General features: G+C 57.8%; 1 protein-coding gene across 2 annotated transcripts in view; it reads left to right on the forward strand.

Annotated features, from left to right (window-relative positions):
• ASS1 (argininosuccinate synthase 1) overlaps positions 1-20,930 on the forward strand; it is a 52,290-nt gene that overhangs the window by 15,224 nt on the left and 16,136 nt on the right. For both annotated transcript variants that reach the window (XM_040225391.1, XM_040225392.1), the window contains exons 5-11: positions 2,461-2,517; positions 4,476-4,550; positions 7,722-7,792; positions 8,003-8,033; positions 13,076-13,166; positions 15,865-15,949; positions 16,454-16,518. In XM_040225391.1, the coding sequence (XP_040081325.1) occupies positions 2,461-2,517; positions 4,476-4,550; positions 7,722-7,792; positions 8,003-8,033; positions 13,076-13,166; positions 15,865-15,949; positions 16,454-16,518 (475 nt within the window). The remainder of the gene's footprint in view (positions 1-2,460; positions 2,518-4,475; positions 4,551-7,721; positions 7,793-8,002; positions 8,034-13,075; positions 13,167-15,864; positions 15,950-16,453; positions 16,519-20,930) is intronic.

Here is a 20,930-nt window from a genome sequence, read left to right on the forward strand (position 1 = left end):
TATCGGGGACTAACCCAGCAAGGGGTAATGGTGGCCCTGAGGCGTCAGAGGGAACAGGAGTCAGCAGTGATGTCAAGCAGGAAGGGCACCCCAGGCTGCAGGAACAGCTTGTGCAAAGACCCAGAGGCCTGAGATGGCTTCCCTGCCCAGGCCCAGCCCATGTGGCACCTGGTACAGAGAGGGCTGAGGCCCACCCCTTCACAGCCCTTCGGGGACTCTGATCCCTCCCCACCAGAGGGCTGCATGGGAGCTGGGGTGGCCCTTCCTGAGCCTCCTCCCTCCTTCCCTCCCCTGGTTTTGGAAGAGGGGCCTGGGAATAGGAGCCAGAGGGCCGTGGGCAACAGTTTTGTAGACAGCGCCATCTGTGTGGCTCGTCCAGGAGCAGATGGGAGGGCCCTGTGCAGTCCCCAAGGGCACACCTGCACCTGCGCACGTGTGTCCGCGCGTGGACACATGGCGAGTGTGCAGGATGTGATACACCTCCCCCCTCGGCCCCCTGGAACCTGCCAGGGCCTCCCTGGGGCTGGGGGTCCTGGAATTAGGAAGGGGAAGGACTGGACAGGTCTCAGAGCCTGTCTGGGACAGAGTTTTCAACTCTGGCTCCTGCGAGGGCATCTGGCTCGGGAACAGATGGGTGTCCCCACGGCGATCCTGTTAGGCAGACCCCAACCAGACATGCCGGTCCAGGGAAGCACAAGCCACCATTGTGCTGGGGAAACCTGAAGCCCTGCAGGAATAATCACCATGATATGCAACACTAGACCATATGCTTTCCGAGTCTAAAGTAAGCCTGCCTCTAATCAAGAACCACCGCCGCTGCTCCAGGAACTGTGCAGCCCACTGGCCCTCGAGCGGGCATTACCACCTGGGCCTCAGTTTCCCCATCTGTGTTGTTATTCGATGTTCAGTCTCTCAGTCGTGTCCAACTGTTTGCAACCCCATGGACTGCAGCACGCCAGGCTTCCCTGTCCTTCACTCTCTCCCCGAGTTTGCTCAAATTCACATCCATTGAGTCGGTGACGCCACCCAACCATCTCATCCTCTGAGATGGGGATAATAATGGGGCGCTGCCGTGTAAGGATTTGTGGAGTTGTGTATGGAGCTCAGCCCCGTGACCTGATGGTGAGCTGTCAGGGTGGGATTGGTGCCTTCTGGCTGTGTGTCCCTGGACAAGTGTCTCCACCTCTCTGAGCCTGAATCACTTCATCTGCAAAACAGGGTTAAAAACCCCCCACTGGTGCCAGGTGGCTCTCCCATGGGAAAGCCAGAACAAAGTAGGCCCTCACTGGAGGACCAGACGGAGGCCAGTGGGGACGGCTGGTCTGGCCCAGCCCATGGGCCCGGGGAGCGATCAGAGAGGAGCAGCCTCAGCTCCTGGCTCTGAGGAGAGGGGCTGAAACCACTATTTCCGCGTCGCCTGACAAGACTCTGGAAAATAACATGTTATTCCCACCGCTGCCTGGCTGCGCCCGTGCAGTTTTCACAGTAGGCGAGAGGTCCCTCTGTTATTTCCACAGCGCTTAAGCCTCCCTCCAGGCCGCTGAGTTGATGGGGGGCAGGCGGGTGGCTGGAAGCCATTGTCTCCGGGGCTGGTGGGCTGGGCCCTCTCCTCCTCCCCTCGAGGGCGTAGACCACTCACCCAAGGGGGAGGGGGTGATGGGGCCCCCATGTCCTGGCTTGGGCTGGGCTCTGTGCCCTTGGACAAGCCCCTCCTACCTCTGGACCAGTTTGTGCAGAGAAGCAAAGGGCCTCGGTGGTCATCCGCATCCAACCCCTCCCCCAAACAGCCACTGCATAGACGAGATACCCAAGGCTCACAGAGGATACAGGGCTCTCAGTTCAGTGGACAAAATGCCATGAAACCCCCGGAAATGAGCTCAATCGTAGGGCCAGTGAGGCCAGGCAGGAAGAGGCTGAGGCATGGGCAGCCCCAGGGAGGCTGCCTGAGGTCTCAGCGGAGCCAGGCCTCCAGCCCCGCAGGTGTATGCGCCGCCCCCCCGCCACCTCGGAGAGTGGACATACATGATGACCCCTGTGTGAGGCCTGCTGCACTCCCAGACACACACCCACCCGTGCCTGTGCACGCCGTGGCCTACAGCCGCCACCTGCCACGGTGCACCCTCACTCCGGTGCACACGGGGGGCCCGATCGTCACGTCTCAGCGCGCACCGTCACATGGGCATCTTGTGCACACCCATCCTGCACGTTCGAGTCCCCTCACAGCTTGGCTCTGCACTCGGAGACCCGGGCTCGAGTCCAGGGCAGAAAACCCTCTCCAAGAAAGCCTAGTGCTCATCTTTTAGACGGGTTGGTAGCACCCGGTTCAGGAGGGGAGAGCCTGTGCGGAGACAGGAGCACCCAGGGGGCACCGTCGAAGGTCGCCTGGCACTGCCTCTCCCCTGAACCCTCCCAACCAGTCCCGGTTCTGTGGCTCCTGAAACCCCCCATTGTATGTTTCAGGGGAACGACCAGATCCGGTTTGAGCTCACCTGCTACTCGCTGGCCCCCCAGATCAAGGTAGGATGTTGCTTCTCTCCTCTGAAAGGGTGGGTGCTGGTGGCTGAGGCCCAGGGTGGGGAGAGGAGGGCACGGGGCTCACTGGGAGGCTCCCCAGACAGGGGCCTTGTGGCGGGTGGTGCCCTTCTTCCATGGAGCACTCCCTCCACTTACCCCAGCTGCAGGGGACAGCGCTCTGTCCCTGACCGTTCGTCCTTCCCGGAGAGGCTGCCCTGGCGCCTGGGTGGGTCAGGCGCTGGACGGAAAGACGAGGCCGCCCTTCCAGCAGCATCCTTGCGGGTCCACGCCTACCTTCCCACGTGCGGACTAGGACCGTTCTGGGCTGATTTCAGGGCTGCTCACAGCCCTCCACCCCGGCGGGAGCCCCCTCAGGCCCCCTCCTCCCCGGCCGCCTGAACCCTGACCCCGGTTTCTTGGATTCCTTCCTGGGAGGGGGAAAAGCAGGCCCAGGCCTCTGGGCATCTAGTGAACAGAGCCCACAGCAGAGCTGCACTGCGCGCTGCAAACGCAAGTCCCAAGGTGATTATTTCAATTTTTCTAGTGGCCCCGTCAAAAAACCAAGATGAAAAACAACAGGCAGTGTCATTTTAATGATAAGTTTTATTGAACCTTATATATCCAAAACGGTGTCATTCAACATGTTATCGATGTTGAAATAGTTTACATTCTTTTGGTACCAAGTCTTTAAGACCCGCTGTGTGCTCCACTTACAACCGGGACCAGTCACAGTTCAGGCCTCCAAGGCCACGTGTGGCCCCTGGCTCCCACTTTGGACAGTGTGGGTGGGCGTGGCTCCAAGCTTCTTTGCGGCCACTTCCGGCTAAAGCTACAAAAGATGGGCCCTTCCCAAGTCTGCGAGGGCCCTAAGGGCTCTCATTCTTTTCTTTTAAGTGGAACCTCTTTCTCTGTCCCTTTAACCAACCAGCCAGCAGCTGCTTAGGGGGTGAGAGTGGCCCAGAGGTGAGCAGTCATAAGCTCTAGTGATCTGCTTTGACACCAAACACCAGGAGGCAGAGAAGCCCCCCAAACAGAAGCTGCCTGTTGATGCTGCAGGTGTGTGGGCCTGGGCCCTGGCCTGACCCCCACTCTCTGTTCCCACAGCAACTTGGGGGGTCAGGGTGTATGGTTTCTGGGTCTTTGTCTGCAGAAGCCAAGCCCAGGGGTGGAATGAGGCTTGGTGATGGCACCCCAAGCTGGTCTCTGGGAACCAGGATGAGGCCAGAGGGTGCTCCGCCCAGGCTCTGCTCATTCCAGGACTTGGGTGGGGGGCACAGCCACCCCAGCCCCACTGGCACCCCCAGCCTAGAAATCAAACCAGCTTCTCCATCTAGATGACACCTCCCCAACCCCAGTTGAACAGAGGCCTGGCTGGCTCCAAGGCTGAGTGGGGGCTCTTCTTGGGGGACCTGTCCCTGACCCTCCACCCCCAGGCTGGTAGGATGAGTTCTGTGCCTCCAGTCAGGCTCCAATTCCCCTCCTTTCCCCCACCCAGAGCAGCCCTGGGGGTGGGGGGTGGGAGGGTGGCAGGAGGAGTGGGTCGGAGGATGTATTTGAGCCCCCGCAGGGCCAGGCTAGGTGGTTTTAGTCACCAGGAGCCGGGGTGGAGGGGGCGGCCTGGACCTCTGGACAGGGGTGCATCGAGAAACTTGAGGCTTGTCTGGTTCAAACCCTCACGTCTCAGTTGGGGAGACTGAGATCCAGAAGGGCAGGGACCTGCCTGGGGACACGCAGCCATTCTGCCATGGAACGCAAGCTTTCTCCAAAACCACCCTCTGGGATGGCAGGCTGTGTCCTTCCCCTGCCTAAGGGGGTTCCCTGCCCACCGACCTTCCTGTGGGCTACACAGATCCCCCCACCCAGGCCACCGGTGGACCCTCAGGCCCCTTATCAGAGAAGGTGGCTCTGCAGCTTCAGCGCCTGGAGGAATCAGCAGGCCTAACTCCTTGTCTCGTGTCCAGGTCATCGCTCCCTGGAGGATGCCCGAGTTCTATAACCGCTTCCAGGGCCGCAACGATCTGATGGAGTACGCAAAGGTAAGGCCGGACTCCGCCATCACCCTGGCCCTCATCCACTGCCCCTCCCAGGCATGTCCCTCCAGAGGTTCGAGGCTGGGGCTGGTACCCGTGCCTGGGGACCAAACCTCAGCCCTGGTGCCCTCCCCCAGCACCTGTTCCCTGGGCCAGCCCCACAGAACTAACTGTGGTCCTTGCCAGGACTGAGCATCTCTCAGGTCACCCCGCCCCCCCACCCCAGTCTGCCCAGCGGGAGGATGCCGGTGCCCCTCCGCTTCCCGTTCAGATTGGCACCTCTGCAGTGTGTGCCAATCACTCAGACGGGGCTGTGAGCGAGGCTGGTCTCTGCCTGTAATTACCTGACTAATTGTCCCCGGTGCTCTCGCAGGAACGAGTAGGTGCTCCGAGGGCCAGAGGCAGACAGGGACTTCTGCAGCACCAGCCCTTTTTGAAGCACAAGTTGCAATAAAACAGATTAGAAGTTTTGCATCAAGATCCTTACCACTCCCCAGGGTACCTTTCTTTTTAGCGACTCGGTGGCAGCGCTTGACAAACAGCCTCAATCAATCAGACAGGGGAAAGCAACCTGGTGCACGCACCAGAAAATTGCTCGGGTTTTTAAATAGCAGTCGCCGGGGCTGGCTGTGAGCTCTTGCTGCAGCCAAGGTGCCGCGTGGCGGGGGACGCGGCGGGGACCCAGCCCTGCCCCTACTGTCAGCATCCCATTAAGACCTGGAGAGCTCGGAGGAAAGATCTCCTCGACCATCTGTTGTTTTATTATTAAAAGGGGAGTTTACAAGAGCAAGCCCATATGTTGCCAAACAAATTTCCAAATAGCAGAGCTATTAAGGGAATGGGGTTAGAGGCTTTCTTCCCCCTCCTTGGTCTCCTTGAGGATACAGAATCTGAAGCACATTTTATCTTGAAGAATAATGAGTCTGGAGCCCCAGCCCATCCCTGTTCTCACGCCAGCAGTCGTGGTTGGAGAAAGGGCTGACCCGTAACACTGTCCTTCGTTTCTGTGAAGCTCCCAAGCAGAAGCAGCTCCTGGGTTTTGCCAGAATTTCTGAAGTCATTGTTTGTCCCAAGGCCCTTGGCTCAGCTTCTGTCTCAAATAACCTTTTAAACAGGAAAGTTTGCCCTGGCGAGAGAGTCTGGGTTGCCACCACTGAGCCTCCCTCAGAGGCTGGTATCAGAATCGAGCTCTGAAAAATCTGACCACGTTCTAGAATGATGGCCGTGTCTCTGCACCCGAGAGTGACCAGAATAACTGAGCAGCAGCCAGACTCTGTCCAAAACTCAGAGCCACGCAGCTGCTTCAGCTGAGACAAAAATCAATGGGGCTTTGAAAAAGCCCCGCTTTCGAGACCCGTTAAGTTGCCCAGGCCACAAGGTGCTGTAGGGAGACTCATGGCAAACATGCATTTGTATCTCTCTCCCTCTCCCCCTACGCAAATCCATCATCCAACGGGTAAACCACTCAGAATCACCCCATCCTTATCACTGTCACCATAATTCTTTTAAAGACAACGTGCAAGGTCGGGTCCAGAAAGCGGGGCGTCATCTGTGTACACGCAAGAGGCAGTTTTGTTTTTTGTTGGCAGTTGCATCCAGAGTTTCCGGGGTGTGGGTGTGTATGTTGGCGGGGAGCTCAGGACAGAGAAGGGAGGGGAAACAAGCCTCTTTGGTGGAGGGCTTGTGTTTGGCATTTGTGTGTGTCTCCCTGCCAAGGAAGGGTTGCCGGTCCTGTTCTTCTCTCTTTGCTCCAGCAGAGCCCCAGTGGGAGAGAGAAAAGGCAAGAGTGGTTCCAAACCACCCCCCAGAAGAAAGGCTCCAAGGAACCTGCCCACTGGCTTTCTCAGCCCCCAGCCCGGGGAGTCTCCTCTGCGGGGATTTCAGCCCAGTTGGCACAGACAGGGTCCTGGTCCCCACACTGGGCCTTCTCTGCCTGGAGACAGAACAGGGCAAGCATGTGGATTTGACTCTAGGCACCTCTGTCGGGGGCAAAGAGCCCCCGACATTGATCAGCCTCGAAGTGAAGTGTTCCGTTCACCCATGTGGTCTCCACTGAAGAGGATGCAGATTTTAGAGTGGATGTGGGCTGTTGCTTTAAAAATGGAATTTCTTGGTAAAACTGGAAAAAATATCCAGAAGGTTTAACCTAATTTATTTTGAAATTTTAAGGTGGTGATGAAGGAAACAGCAGGTCCCTGGAGGAAGCCTCTAGAATCTTAGTTGTGGGTATGCTGAGCTGGGGCAGAGAGCTGTCTGGAAAGATGGAGTACTGCTAGTGGAGACTGGTGGGACCCACCTGGGCGAGGTGCTGAAAAGGGGGGCCTAGGAAGCAGAGCGGAAGTCTTGCTGATTTATAGGGGCTGGGCTAGGCTGGCTTAGCTGTCTTCTGTAGCCGGTGTACCTGGGAGAAGCGAGCAGGATGGTATCCTGTGCTGGATCCAACCAGGTGTCAGCCTGGGTGGCAAGGGACAGCTCAGGAAGTAAAGATGTCTTTAATACCAAAGACCTTTCAGGCCCAGGGTCCCCAGGGGGTCTCCCCCTAAACAAAGAATTGGATCATTTGGGAAGCAAAGTGTCATCAGATGGAGGGTTACTCCTCTTCAGGGCTGCAGGGTGGTGCACGTGGTGACCACAGGCAGCAGAGGGGACGTGGGCCCAGGAAGTGCCCAGCCACACCCTGGGAACAAGTGTCCTGAACCAGAGGCTCTTGTGGGCGCCTCTTGCTTTCTTGGATGAGCATTAAGCACCCCCGTGGGTGCACATGCCTTGGTCGAAATCCACAATGAAAACTGGGTCCATCCCACCTCCCAGCTCATAGGGTGGCGGTCCACGGACAGTGCTGGGAGACCCTCAGCACCTGAAGTGTGGACTCAGAATCTTCTGGAAGAAACCTCCAAGGTCGGCATGCACTCCACAGCATCTCGGACACTGGGTCTTAGAGTCTCTACCTGGGGTGTTCAGAAATGGGGCCATCACTCCCCAGGCCAGCCTGGGGTGGGGAGAAGGAGACCGTGGGGGTGGGGGGCGGTCCAGGGTCTTGTTGGCCTGGGAGCCAGAGTTTGGGGGTGTCTTTGACTTTGAAAGGAAACCGAGGCAAGCAGGCCTGACCCTCACGTCCTTCGAGCTGCCTTGTGCCAACACTGTCTCACCTGTGTGGTCTCAACCTCTTACCTGCAGCAACATGGAATCCCCGTCCCTGTCACCCCCAAGAACCCGTGGAGCATGGACGAGAACCTGATGCATATCAGGTAAGAGGGACCTGCCTGTCCAGCGCTCCGCCAGCCTCGGTGACCACCGACCCGTCCGGGTCGCGATGGAGTGGTGGCCCAGCGACCTGTGGCCCCGCCCTCAGGGACGGAGCCCGGCGGCCTCAGGGAGGGCAGGCCGCCTCTGTTGGTGTGTCCCTCTGCTCCTCCCGCACTGACCCCGCCTCTGTCTTCCTTCTTTCTCCCCTGCAGCTACGAGGCTGGAATCCTGGAGAACCCCAAGGTAATCCCCCGTTCCCCCGAGCCCAGTCTTTTGGTTTTGGCTGCTCCATGCTGACACGGTCTGGTGTGTTTGTAGCCTAATTTGAAATTTCACGGGGGGCCGGGCATGGGGCTGGGGCTGAGCCCTGCCTGTGTTCCCCGACCCTCCCCACCGGACCCCCTGTCGCCTGCCCACTCCTCACTGCGTTTTTTCAGATCCTCCCCCCTCCCCGAGCTCTTTTTTTTTCTTAATTGCTGCCACGATGAATAGGGGAAGGAAATATTTCAGGGAACGGAGAGTGCGATTGTGAGACAATAAAGAAGCAATTAGGCAGATGAGACACTTGTGGGAGGGCCCAGTCTGTGCCCACCAGTTCTCCGGCTGCCTCGGCCGCTGCCACAGGGGGAGATGGCACAGATCGGAGCCTCGAGGCCCATTTGTCTGGGCCTGGGCTCCGCACACGCCAGCCCGCCCGCCTTGGTCCCAGGTCCCCAGCCTCCCCGGCTGGCTCCCTCTGGACTTCGGGGCCCTGTTTGAAGTTAAGGTTTTTCTCTCTTTTGGGGGAGTGGAGGGTTCCTTTGTGTCTCCCCCTGCCCACCGTGGGAGATGGGGGAGGCAGGATGAAATCTATCCTGGGAAGAAAGAAAAAAAAAAATCTCTTTGTCCCCCCAGGGACTGTCTCCATTCCCTGGCTGATTTGGGGTGGGGTGAGCTGGGGGTGGGCAGGGGCCCTTGTGCAGCTGGGCCAGGGCGGTGGAGGGGTGTCGGCGGGGGGCGGCACACGATCTAGGAAGGCCAGCTGGAGAGGATGGTTTGGGCGAGGGTGAAGTGAGCCTGGTCCTGGAGAGAGCTCCCCGTGGGGACCGGGCCCTCTGGATCGGTGTTGGCAATAATCTAACCTATACCACGGGCTGTTTCTAGAGCCAAGCCTGGGGTCTGCATTCTCCTCCGCTCTGAGCCTCCTTGTGTCCTGGGGGAGGAAACGGAGGCCCAGAGGAATGACCCGCCCTCCCGCAGCCTCCGGTTCCCCCGATGGCCCGCACACCTCCCCTCCCCACCCTCTCTGCCCTCAGCCCAGCGGTGTCACTCAGCAGAGCCCACACCCTCATCCCCTGGAGGCTGACGGCCCCACAAGGCCACTGCCTGCTGGTCACAGGCTTTTCCAGTTCATGCTTGGCTGACCCCATGACACCCAGGCCGGCCACCCCTAATTAGCCAGTCAGTCAGCACCCCGGGGGCTGGGGGAGGCTGAGCGGAGCCCAGTGGCTCCTCTAGCAGCCATGATGTTCTCACCTCACTGCCGGGGTGCAGGTCCCTTCCCCTCTCAGGCCTCCTTTCTAATGAGGGCAGTGCATGGACAAGGAAGTGCTAGCCAGTGTATTTTTCAGGATTCTACCCGCTAGTCAAGTGAGAAGGTGAGTGCGTGGTTCCCAGAGACTTGGGTCTGATGAATCCTGGCTTTGCTTCTATGGCTGTGCAACCTTGGGTAAGCTACCCAACCCCTCTGAGCCTCTGGCTTCTTACGCAAACAGCTGGACAAGGCAACACCTGCCTCCTGGGATGTGAAAGCCCTTGGTCTGTCCTGGCGCGGGGCCCCAAGGCCTCAGCCGTGGAACCAGGGGTCCTACCCTCCCTCCTCCCTCCTCCCTCATCCCTCCTCCTGCCGGCTAAGCTCTTTTGGGGGAGGAAGGAGATGAGGTTCTTCTCTCAGGAGTGGATGCTCTGCTCTGCCCTTCCCAGGGGGAATGGGGAGACCACACTCCCGCTGAGAAGTGCAGAGCCAGGCCGAGGGACCCAGGGGCTGGCCCACTCCAGCTCCGCTTTCCCAGGCCGCCCTGCTGCAGGTGGGGGCCAGGGCAGGCAGCCCCTTGCCACCAGTAGGTTCCAGGGGCCCGGGTGGGTGCTGCTCCCCAGAGTGGAGGAACTCTGTGCGCTGGGCAGCCCTGGCCCCCTCTGGAGGCACTGGGGAGACCGAGCTCAGGGAACCAGTGGCCCCCTCCCTCCCCAACCCCCGCTCCCAAAAAGCCTGAGGCCTGCCGAGGGGAGGGTTTGAAGGCAGATGGTGGAGCCATTTTCTGCCTCCATGAGGGCTGATTGAAGGGCAATGAGGCAGCTAATGCGAAGAAAGATAGAAATTTACTTGCTTTAACTTCATACGGCCCACAGTGAAAGAGTTCATTCAGTCGCCGGCCCGCCATATCTGATGGATGAATAAACCATTTGCCGCATCGATCATGCCTCTACATCATGGTTTACTTCATGGGCCATTTGCTTCCAATTTCTCCTTCTCAGCCCTGTTTCATGCTTTCTTTCGCCCTCTCCCCATCCCCCCTCCCGCCCCACCAACTCTCTCTCGCTCCTTTTTTTTTTTCTTCACTCTCTTCCCTCCCCCAACACCCCCACACCCCCAACCCAAGACGACATTGGAAGTGAGCCCTCCCGCTGGGATGGATAAATAGGTGGTATTGATACTCAGCAACAAACTATTTGTCATTTGAACTGGGCTTTTAGGAAGGCAGAGTAAAAAGAAGGCAGGCGTGAGCCACCACCTCGGAATGCAAAGCAAATGTCACTTTATTTCTATTTAGTTATTTTATTTAATCGGTGCTGTCAGGGTGTCCTGCTTCCCACTGCAGAGAGAGTGGGGATGCCGGACCCGCCTGGTCTTCCCACCTCCTCTCTCCTCCCGAACGCACTCTCATTCTGCTCCATTCTCGTCGTGTCTGTGGCTCTGATAAGTGTGGCAGGAGAAGGTGACAAGCCCCAGGTCCAAGTCTGAAGGCCCAGTGCGGGTAGAGGTGGGAGGCAGGAGAGTTCGGATGGAGGGGCTGGGGTCTCAGCCCTGGCAGGCAGCTTGGAGTTCAACCTGGGGCTGGACAGTCAGTGAGGGGCCCCCAGCAAGTGGGGAAGGACCTGTGGAGTCTTGTTGGTCACCCAGAGGCCCCAAGCCCTGGATCACTTTGCCTTTTGGCCGAGGATAGCCCTGGTCCCAGGGAAGGTGGTGGTTGGTTAGGCCTGTGGAGCCGGGCATGTCTCTGACCATATCCCTCGTGCTGTCTCTCAACAAAGCAGCTGGGAAACAGTGGCGGGGTGGTGGTGGTGGGGAGCAGCGGAAAGAGCACTGGACAGGGGTTCTCGAGTCCTCGGTCTGACTCCCACACCGGGGGCGGGGTGGCGTGATGGGGACAGGCGGCTTCTTTGGCCTTGGTTTTTCCACCTGGTCCATGGAGCCATCAGGCTGCAGGTCCTCAAGGAGGCCCCTCACCCCTCCTTGGGTCTGTCTTGGAGGTCCGTTCTGGGTCTCTGCTCCTGCCCGCTAAGGGGAGACAGGAAATGATGGCAGCTGGCCTCGAAGGCACTTTGAAGGCTCAAGGGCTTTATTCTCAGTCCCATCTAAGCCCAGGAGGAAAGCTAGAAGGATCACTGTCCCTGTTTGCCCAGGACTGGGTGGTGGGGGGAGGGTCTCCGAGTCTGGAACCAGGATGGTTGGTCATCCTGACATAGAGTCAACAAGCAAGGTGACCACAGGGAGCGACCTCAGGGGTCCCGGTGGCCCCACCTCTCTGCCCCACCCGAGCAGCTCTTCTCCGAGGCAAGTGTCACCAGGAGGCTGTTCCAGTCATCCTGTCACCTGCAGGGCAGGTGACAGCACCAGGCCCTAGTTGGCACCTTCTTGGATGACTTTCATGTCCAGTAAGAAATACAGAAACTGCCTATGTATTTAAATTGTAAGGCAGTCAAAAGAAAGTGTTAGTCACTCAGTTGTCTCCAGGCAAGAGTACTAGAGTGGGTAGCCATTCCCTTCTCCAGAGGATCTCCCCAGTTGAGGGACCAAACCCCGTTCTCCCACACTGCAGGCAGATTCTTTATTGTCTGAGCCACCAGGGAAGCCCAAGGCAGTCAAAAGCAGATATCATTCCCCCTCTCCACCTATTTTACAGATGAGAAAACTGAGGCTCAAAGAGGTGAAGCAACTTGTCACAGCCTGACTCCCAGCTTTGGGGTGTTTTCCACCACTCTGAAATCTATCACATCACTGTTCAAGGCCTCGTGGGTTTCCTGCCCTGGGCCATGTGGCCGCTGCCACCCCCACACAGCCTACGTAACAGCCCTGACAGTCCCTGTCCGCCTCTAGTTCTTCCTCTGTAGGTGGGGGAACAATTCTTGACCTCACCCACCAGGGCTGCAGAAAACGCAAAGGAAACTGCAGATGCGAAGTGACATGGGAATGCTTGCAGGGTCTTGACAGCCAGGGATTGAAGGGACGGCACTTCCCAGGATGTCAGCAGGTGGACAACAGCTGGGCCCTGGGATGCCCACGGGACGGACTTGAGCAGTCCGGCCCAAGAGCCCCCCTGGCCTCATCGTGGCAAGGGTCCAAGCCGCAGCCTGTCGGGGTAGGGGGGTGGAGGGGAGGGGCCTGGGGAGTTCCAGGCAGCCAGCCGCCCCTCCACCACCGCATCGAGTCGAGAAAGAGGCCCAATTTCCAACACGCCCAGGAAAAAATATACATAAAGGTTGATGTGTTTTCAAATGGGTTTTTGCTTCGCTCTTCTCTTTTCTCCCTGTGTGTATTAACCTCAGGGACCCCAGGGACGGCTCTCCTTGCCGGAGCACCTGCTGGGGTCAGGCACAGTCATTAGCTTTGCGGTCAGTGCAGAATAAACCCCGATTCCCGGTGCCGGGGAGAGAGAGCGCGCGCGCGGGTGTGCCCACGCCCGCTCCCGGGAAGCCCACATAGCGCCTCGCTCCCCCAAAGTCACGCTTTTCCTGCCTGACTGGCTCGTCCTGCTATTCCACCTCCAGCTGTGGGGGCGTCGAAGAAAAAGATGAGATCAAGTTGAGGGGAAAAATTGTCTGATTTCTCGAGCCCTTTGTTTCCCAGGCCCCTGGCAAGTGGGGCTGGCTCCAGGTAGGGGGGCTGGGAGGCCGGCCTGCTGGCTGGACTGGCCAGCCGATGGCAAGTGCCAGCAGGACCCTGGCTCTGGAGAGGGCTGCAGGAGACTGACCTGGCACAGCTCGGCTGGTACACACTGTCCTCCAACCTCTTTCTGTCTTGTCAGAACCAAGCGCCTCCAGGCCTCTACACAAAGACCCAGGACCCGGCCAAAGCCCCCAACAGCCCGGACACCCTTGAGATTGAGTTCAAGAAAGGTAGGTGCCTGCCCAGTCAGGACTCTATGGGGTGGACTTTTGGGGCCCTGGCTCCTTGCCCCTCCTTGCCTGGGAGCCCCCTGGGCATGAGCCCTCTGTATTCCTCCTGTGTTTCGTGGAAGCCAGGGTTCAGATGGGGTCTTCAAATGTTCCCAGCTACCCTCTCCCCGGATGGCATAATCCATGGAAGCCTTCAGATTTGGGAGGAAAGCACCCCAGCGGCTGTCCCCTGGTCGGTGGGCACCAGGTCTGGAGGAAGCATTCTGGGGAAGTCACTCCACTTTCCTGGGCCTCAGTCTCCTCATCTGTAAACTGGGGATAAAAGAACACTCACTGCCTCATGTTTTCACGGTACAGAGTGAAATCTGGATGGGGTGTATCTGGCGCAGGAGTGATCACCAAGGAGGTGCTCATCCAGTAGGAGAGCCAACCTTGGGGGCCCCCTCTGATCCCACAGCTACTCCTAAGTTAGCTGCCTGGTGCATCTTCCTACCTCCCCACCCTGGGTTCAAAGCTGCTGCCACACTTGGTTATGTTTTGACTTCCTCCTCATCTTCTCTGCAACCAACATGAAGCGTTTGCTGGCCTGGCCCGAGTGCCTGGCCTTGAGCCTGGCATCAGGGACACCCTCCCCACCCCCACCTTGCCTTGGAAGACAGAGGGGAAGGCAAGACATGCTGGGTAATGGAAGGAGCAGAACCTGCTTCAGGGTGAGGGCTCAGGATGTCCAAGGAGAGGACTTTTCCAGGAGGCTGCAGAAATCAGAGAGACTTCCTGGAGGAGGTGGCACTGGGCAGGAGCTAGAGGATCCAAGAAGGGGGCGTGAAGGCATCCCAACTCCAGGCAGGGAGGCTGGTCCTTCCAGCCACAGGCAGGGAGGGAGCTGAAGGAAAGGGACTCAGAGACAGATCCCAGCTCCCTGCTGCTAGTGTGACCTTGGGTCTCAGGCTCGTTCACCTGTAAAATGGGCCACAGAAATGATGCTTGTAGCTGCTGAGCATGGTGGTACTTTAATCATCGGCCTCCTGGCCTTTCTCAAGGGCCTGGCTGCGCCAATGGGCGTTTTCATCGCTCTGGCCCCACCTCTGCCATCAGTTCAGACATTTGAGTGTCATGCCCCCTGGGGACCAAAAGGCCCTTAAAGTCTAAGGCCCTTAAGGACAGCTGGAGCACTGAGTAAGTCTTATGCCCACCCTCTGTGACCCAGGGCCGTGTGGATGTGAGGCCTCTGAGCATCATCTCTGAGAAGATGGGGGGGTGCACCCAGGCCACACCCCACTCCCCACCCCCCGCAGATCCCTTGGAGCCGGGGAGAGCGGTGAGGGTGGGAGGTGAGCGGGAGGCCGCAGACGGTCCTGCACGCTGGACACCAGCTCTGGCCCCCTTTTCCTCCAGGAATAGATAGGCCAGCCCCAAGGGCCGAGCCTGAGAAGAAACGTGATCCATTTTAATGATTTGGGGACTGTCTAGAAAAAAAAAAAGTAGACGGAGGAACCCTCCCCGACGACTCCCCATTCACTCTCTAGTTAATTTATTTGAAGTTTTAATCTAATTATTAACTATTTTAAAGGCTAAGAGGCTTTCTCCGGCGGCGGCAGCAACAATGTCTGCTCGTCTCTGGGGGCAGGCCTCATCCAAGGCCCTGCAAGGACGACAATAGGGGCCCGGAGAGAGAAAGGGAGAGGGGAGAGGCGGGGGTGGGGGGGGCGGGGGGGCGGGGCGGTGGGCAGAGGGGCTTAAGGTTCATTATTGGGCAGACTTACATTTAATAGCAATTTACAACCAAGTTATAAAACCCCTGGAAATGGGGGTTAAGAATGGCCAGGCTGACAGCCCCTGAGCGAAGCCCCTCCAAGCGGCGCCCGGCTAATAAAGACTCGAAAGCCGCTATTGAGGCCTGATTGGCATCCGATCGCTGGCTCCATGGTAATGAGCTGGGCAGATGGGTGGGAGATTAGCCGCCAACTTTGAACAGCTTTTCTTTGTCACTGTTACAGCTCTCTTGTTAGGCCGCTAATACATTTATTGCTCATTTCACACCGCTCGAGAAAGTGCCCCTTGCTATTCAAAGTCAACCCCGAACCCACCCACCACCCCCCCATCCCGCCACCCCCTTTGACTTCCCTCCCAAGCGGTCACCTTCCTCCTGCCGCCCCAGACCCGACTTCTCAGAATTCACTGGCGCCTCCAACAGCTTGCCGGCTGGAACAGGCATCTCGCCCCGATCTGGGGTGCAGGGTCGGGGCGTGGGGGTCCGCCTGACAGACGCGGCAGGGGGCCGTGTGTGTGTGTGTGTGTGTGTGTGTGAGTTCAGCCGCACTTCGGCCAGGCTGGCCCCCCAGTAACTGGTGGGACAGAAGGTCCTCCGTCGTAAGACAATGGCGGAGCGTGAAATTCAATTAGTTCAGGGCCTGGTTCCAATTTCACAGCCCCTAAATGCAAAAGGGGCAGAGAGAATGGGAAGGGTGGGGGAGCGCGTTTTTATTGCATTTTCCCTTTCATTCTGGGGGGCTTTCTCGCCCCTTCTCTCTCCCCAGCAGGCCTCAACCTGCACTGGGCTTCTCAAGGAGTCATTTGGAGTCCATATCTGTCACATCCATTTAAGGTGTTGCGGGCGGAGGGGGAGGGCAGGGTGGCAGCCACAGACTCCTCCGCTGAGCTCCGACCATGGACCCGCTGCCCTCTTCTCCCGCCCTAGGGGTCCCTGTGAAGGTGACCAACGTCGGGGATGGCACCACGCACAGCACAGCCTTGGAGCTTTTCCTGTACCTGAATGAAGTCGCGTGAGTGCCTGCTGGGAACCCACCGGCCAGCCCCGGCCTGGACTGCTGTGGCTGGTGGCCCCGGCCTGAACCTTAGGAGCCGAGGAGGACAGGCCTGTGTCCTGCAGTCAGCCCTGGCACCAGCCCCATAGGCGTAGGGCCCTTTGGTTCTGTACGAGAGTCCCGGTGGCCCTGGGCCTTAGAAAGGAACAACCCTAGAGCATCTTCTGCCCCCGGGGATGGTCCAGTTGAGCCTCCTCAGGTCTCAGCTGGGTGTGAGGCCAGGCTAGAAGGACAGCTGAGCAGTGGAGAAGGCTGGGTACCACGCCAGGCCCAGGTGGAAGTAACGGAAGTTGCACACTGAACTCACTGTGTGTCCCAGGCAATCCCTTCCCTCCTTGGGCCTCAGTTGCCCCACCTGTACAATGGGTGGTTGGACAAGTTCACCCGGCTCAGATGTCCTCTGAGTCTTGAATCCTGATGCCCTGCACACGGCCCCCAGTGACCAGATGGTTCTTCCCACAGTGGCAAGCACGGCGTGGGCCGCATCGACATCGTGGAAAACCGCTTCATCGGGATGAAGTCCCGGGGTAAGTCTGCTCGCCACCCTTGGGGGCATGGCTTGGCTCCCAGAGGCCCCTGACAACCCCCATCACGTTCCAGCATTGCTACTCCCAGGCTGACTTTGGGCAAGTTCTTTCACCCTGCCAGACAGTTTCCCTTCTGTGAAGTGGGGATGAGGGACATTTGACCACTGATATCTGATGGCATCAGGAGAAGAGCTGTCCCCAGAGCAGGGAGAGGTGCAGAGGAGAGAGGAGGCGGGCCCAGGGCCCAGAGGCCAGGCACTCCAATGCCCTGGGCGGCGGGTCAGCCAGGCTTAGAAGCAGGCCACGTAGGGCCGATTTCATGGTCATTAAGGCAACACTGAGGAGGCCAGCTGGCCTGGCAGGGTGGGAATCTTGCCAGGGGTGGGCACTATGAGCCAGCCGGGGCCTGAGGGCCTGTCCTCACTGACATGCTCGTTGTTCAGTCGCTCAGTTGTGTCTGGCTCTTTCCAACCCCACGGACTGCAGCACACCAGGTTTCTCTGTCCTTCACCATCTCCCAGAGCTTGCTCAAACTCATGTCCGTTGAGTCAGTCATGGCCCTCCAACCATCTCATCCTCTGTCGCCGCCTTCTCCTGCTTTCAGTCTTTCCCAGCATCAAGGTCTTTTCCAATGGGTGGATTCTTCACATCAGGTGGCCAAAGTATTGGAGCTTCAGCTTTAGCATCAGTCCTTCCAATGTATATTCAGAGTTGATTTCCTTTAGGACTAGACTTTTTGCATGATGCTGGGGTGGGGCTCTGCCTTGGTGCTGAGTGGCTGCCCACCCCATATCCACCTCTGGCTGGGCCTGGAAGGTGAGGCTGGTCCCCAAGCAGGTCAGAGCCCATGGTTCCCTCTCAGTCCCTCACTGGGTCGTCTCGACTGCACCCAAGCCCCATCCCATTCGAGGAGATCTCACGTCCCGCGTGATGAAGCAATGCTGCGTGCTTCTGACTTCCATGAGGGAGGGGCAAGCCAGCCGTTGAGAGTACCGGTAGTGGGATTAAGGTCCCTTGTGTGAGCAGGTGTTCAACTCGCTTTGCTAAGGTCAATTTAAAAAGATGACACAACTAAAGAAAACCAGGCCAAGGTCATGGCCCTTTGTCCCTTGGGATGTTTTTCACTGAGACTCTAAAATCCAAAGAGAACTCATGGCAGATTTCAGGTCAGGGCATTGGTCCTCGAGGCAGGATGCCAGGGCTCTCACGTGGAGTTCAGGCTCACGGCTCCTGGCTGATGACCTTGGACTTGGTAGCTCAGTTTCTCCAGGTGCAATGTGGCAGGCGTTGGGACAGGAGTTGGATCATTCTGGCTCTGACCTGTTTGAATTTATCTCAAAAGGGGAAGAAGGAAGCAAAGTGGCTTTGCCTCCTGTGTGTGTTTTTTCCCTCCTCGAGAGGACTATTATTGTGAAAAACAATCTAATTGAAAGTCTCGAGAAGACCTTGTGGAGAACAATATTACTAATTAGCTGCTCCCTTGTACCCTCTCTTACCTTTGTGTCTTACCTATACCAACATCTGATTAAACGTCCCTTTGTCTCACTTTGCCCTTGGGAGGCAGCACAACGCAAATTATCTGAGGCAGACCTCGGAGGGACCTCGGCGAGCCAGAGCCCAGCACCCTCGCTTTACAGGCGGGGAAACCAAGGCTCAAAATCACAGGCACGTTGGTGGTAGGATCAGGACTAATGTCAAGTCCCAGAGAGGCATGGGGTGGAGGGCTGAGGGCTTGAACTCTGCAGTGGGGCAGATCTGGGTTCTGCTGCTGCTGCTGCTAAGTCGCTTCAGTCGTGTCCTACTCTGTGTGACCCCATAGACAGCAGCCCTCCAGGCTCCGCCGTTCCTGGGATTCTCCAGGCAAGAACACTGGAGTGGGTTGCCATTTCCTTCTCCAATGCATGAAAGTGAAAAATTAAAGTGAAGTCGCTCAGTCATGTCTGACTCTTAGCGACCCCATGAACTGCAGCCTACCAGGCTCCACTGTCCGTGGGATTTTCCAGGCAAGAGCACTGGAGTGGGGTGCCGTCGCCTTCTCCGATCCGGGTTCTAGCCCATATGTATTAGCAGGGACCGGCCCAGTGGAATGCAGCAGTCCCATGGGGATGCTGAAAGGGTCAAGGCGGCCTTTGCCCTCTGGGAACTGTCCAGTGTGCACCATGATCGTGTCCCTTCTCTGTCCAAGGCAGGCATCACTGATTGTGGATGTAGATCAACAGTGCTGACAACGGATAGACAGCCTGAGATCACTCTGTGAAATGGCACCCGAGTGGACTGGACTGTTCTGGGAAGACGTCCTGAAAGAGGTGGCAGGAGAATAGACTTTACCTGGTAGAAGAAGGTGGGATAGAAAGGAGTGGGAGCCTTCCAGTATGAGTGGCAGGAGCAGCCCCAAGTGGCCAGTTGGGTGGTGGATTAGGTGTGAGGCTGACCGGCCTCCTGGAGGCCTGGCAGAGGTGTCAGGGGCCAGACTCAGGCTCCAGACTCGACTGCCTGCCTTGGCTCCATCACCCTTCGGAAAGCAACATAGCCTCTTCAAAGAGGCTTCATCCGTGAAATGGGTTGTTGGGCAGATCGAACACCTCTGTGTTGACCTATAGTGGGTGCCAGGCCTGGAGGTAGGCTTACCTGTTCCCCAGAACTGGGGGTGTCATCACCTTTGAAGATTGGAGCCATGAGGTTAGCGCTCAGTTCCAGCTCCCTTGGCTCCTTACCATCCACCTGAGAAGATTCCTAGAGCATAGCCCTCACTCTGCCCAAGCACTGCGTGTGCACCTTTGAGGGGCTTTCCCTAAAAGCATAGCATTTAGCCTGAGAGTTGCTTACTGTGTATCCTCAGGCAAGTTGCTTTCTGTCTCTGCAACTCCTACCGGCAAAGGTGGGCACGCTAGAGGATCTCACCTTCTCTCTCTGCAAGTTCTACCTTGCCTATTTTCTGACTTGGGGAGTGAGAAAAGAAAGTTGCTTCTTCATTTTAGGGGGAGGTCTTGTTTTTTATTCCTCCACTCCCAATAAGTCACTATGAGAAAGAAAGAGGGGCAATAGACGAAAACGTCGTGGGTTTGCCCACGAGATTTTTATTAGGTCTACGGTCAGGGGAAAAGCTGTTAGTTGTCAATTATATGGAGGGCAGAGTAGGAAGGTGCTATTGTTCGTACGTTGGTGTACAAGGGAGAAATGTCATTTGTATTGATTTTACAAAGCTTAGAGTTGAAATTGGTTAAGGGCTTTTTTTTTTTTTTTCCGGGGTGGGGGAGGCTGGGTGGGTAGGAAGTTGGCAGTGCTAATGTGCCAGGTCCGGGGTGGCCAGGTTAGCGACACTTGGGGCCATGGGGTCAGCGGGCCGGGGGCTGGAGAAGCCGCAGATGGAGGAGCTTTCGCTGTATTGTGGCTGTTCACATCGTCATTATCACATCATCTTTTTAACGCTGGAGGGGGGCTAATTAAGTGAAGTAAATGAAATCAGTGGGGAGGAGAAGGGGGGCGAGGCAGGCAGGAGGGAAGCCGAGAAGGAGCTGGCGCTGGTCCTTCCCTCACCTCCTCCCCCCAGCCCTGCCCTGCGGGTCTCGCCTCTGCCGCTTGCCTCAGTGACTCCCTCCACCCTCGCCTCCTCACCTGCCTTCTGTTCTCCCCTCCACTCCGCCCTTCCACTCTCTTCCGTCTTCCTCCCTCCTTCCCATCTCTCTCGCATCCTCCCCTCCTCTCTCACTTCCTCCTTACTCCATCACTTTCTGGTGAAGAAAGACTTAAAAGAGTTGCCACCCGCCTCTCCAGACCTCCCAGAGTCTCCACTCAGACAGAACATTCCAGATTGGAGGGAGACCTGTGAGGCAAAGGTGTTCACATTCCCAGAAGCCCGGAGTGGCCAGCGTCAGAGGCCCACTCTGATTCCCAGGGTGGGGCCCGCGGGGCACTGGGAGCATAGAGGAAGGCTAGCAACCCACCAGGACCTGCCTCCCCATCACCATGGCAACTGCCTCTCTCCTTGGCCATGGGATCTAAGCGAGAAGCTCTTGGGCTCCAGCCCAGCTCCCCTCCCCCAGCCTTTTCAAATCCCTTCCTCTGGACACTGCTTACCCAAAGGACCAGAGGCGGTGGTCCAGGTGTCTTAACCTCCACCTCTGCCCTCCCACCCTCCCCTCACCCGACCCCCCGGCCGAGTTGGCCGATCCCACTCAATTCTGCCAAATTGCTCAATTTCTGGGCTAACCTGGCAGCCTCAGGAAAACAGATGAGAAAAATTTAAGCGGCCGCAGCTGTTTTGGTTCCCACCTCTTCCTCCTCGGTCCACTCTCCCCCCACCCTGGCCGCCCCCCAGCTCCTCGCCCTTCTTCCCCACCCGCTCCTCGGCAGTAATTATGGTGTGATTGAAGCCGCTCCACAGAGAACCGCTGACACCTCTGTCTTTTTCC

This window comes from Oryx dammah, unplaced genomic scaffold (assembly GCF_014754425.2).
Source record: "Oryx dammah isolate SB20612 unplaced genomic scaffold, SCBI_Odam_1.1 HiC_scaffold_25, whole genome shotgun sequence".
NCBI classification, from domain to species: Eukaryota; Metazoa; Chordata; class Mammalia; order Artiodactyla; family Bovidae; genus Oryx; species Oryx dammah.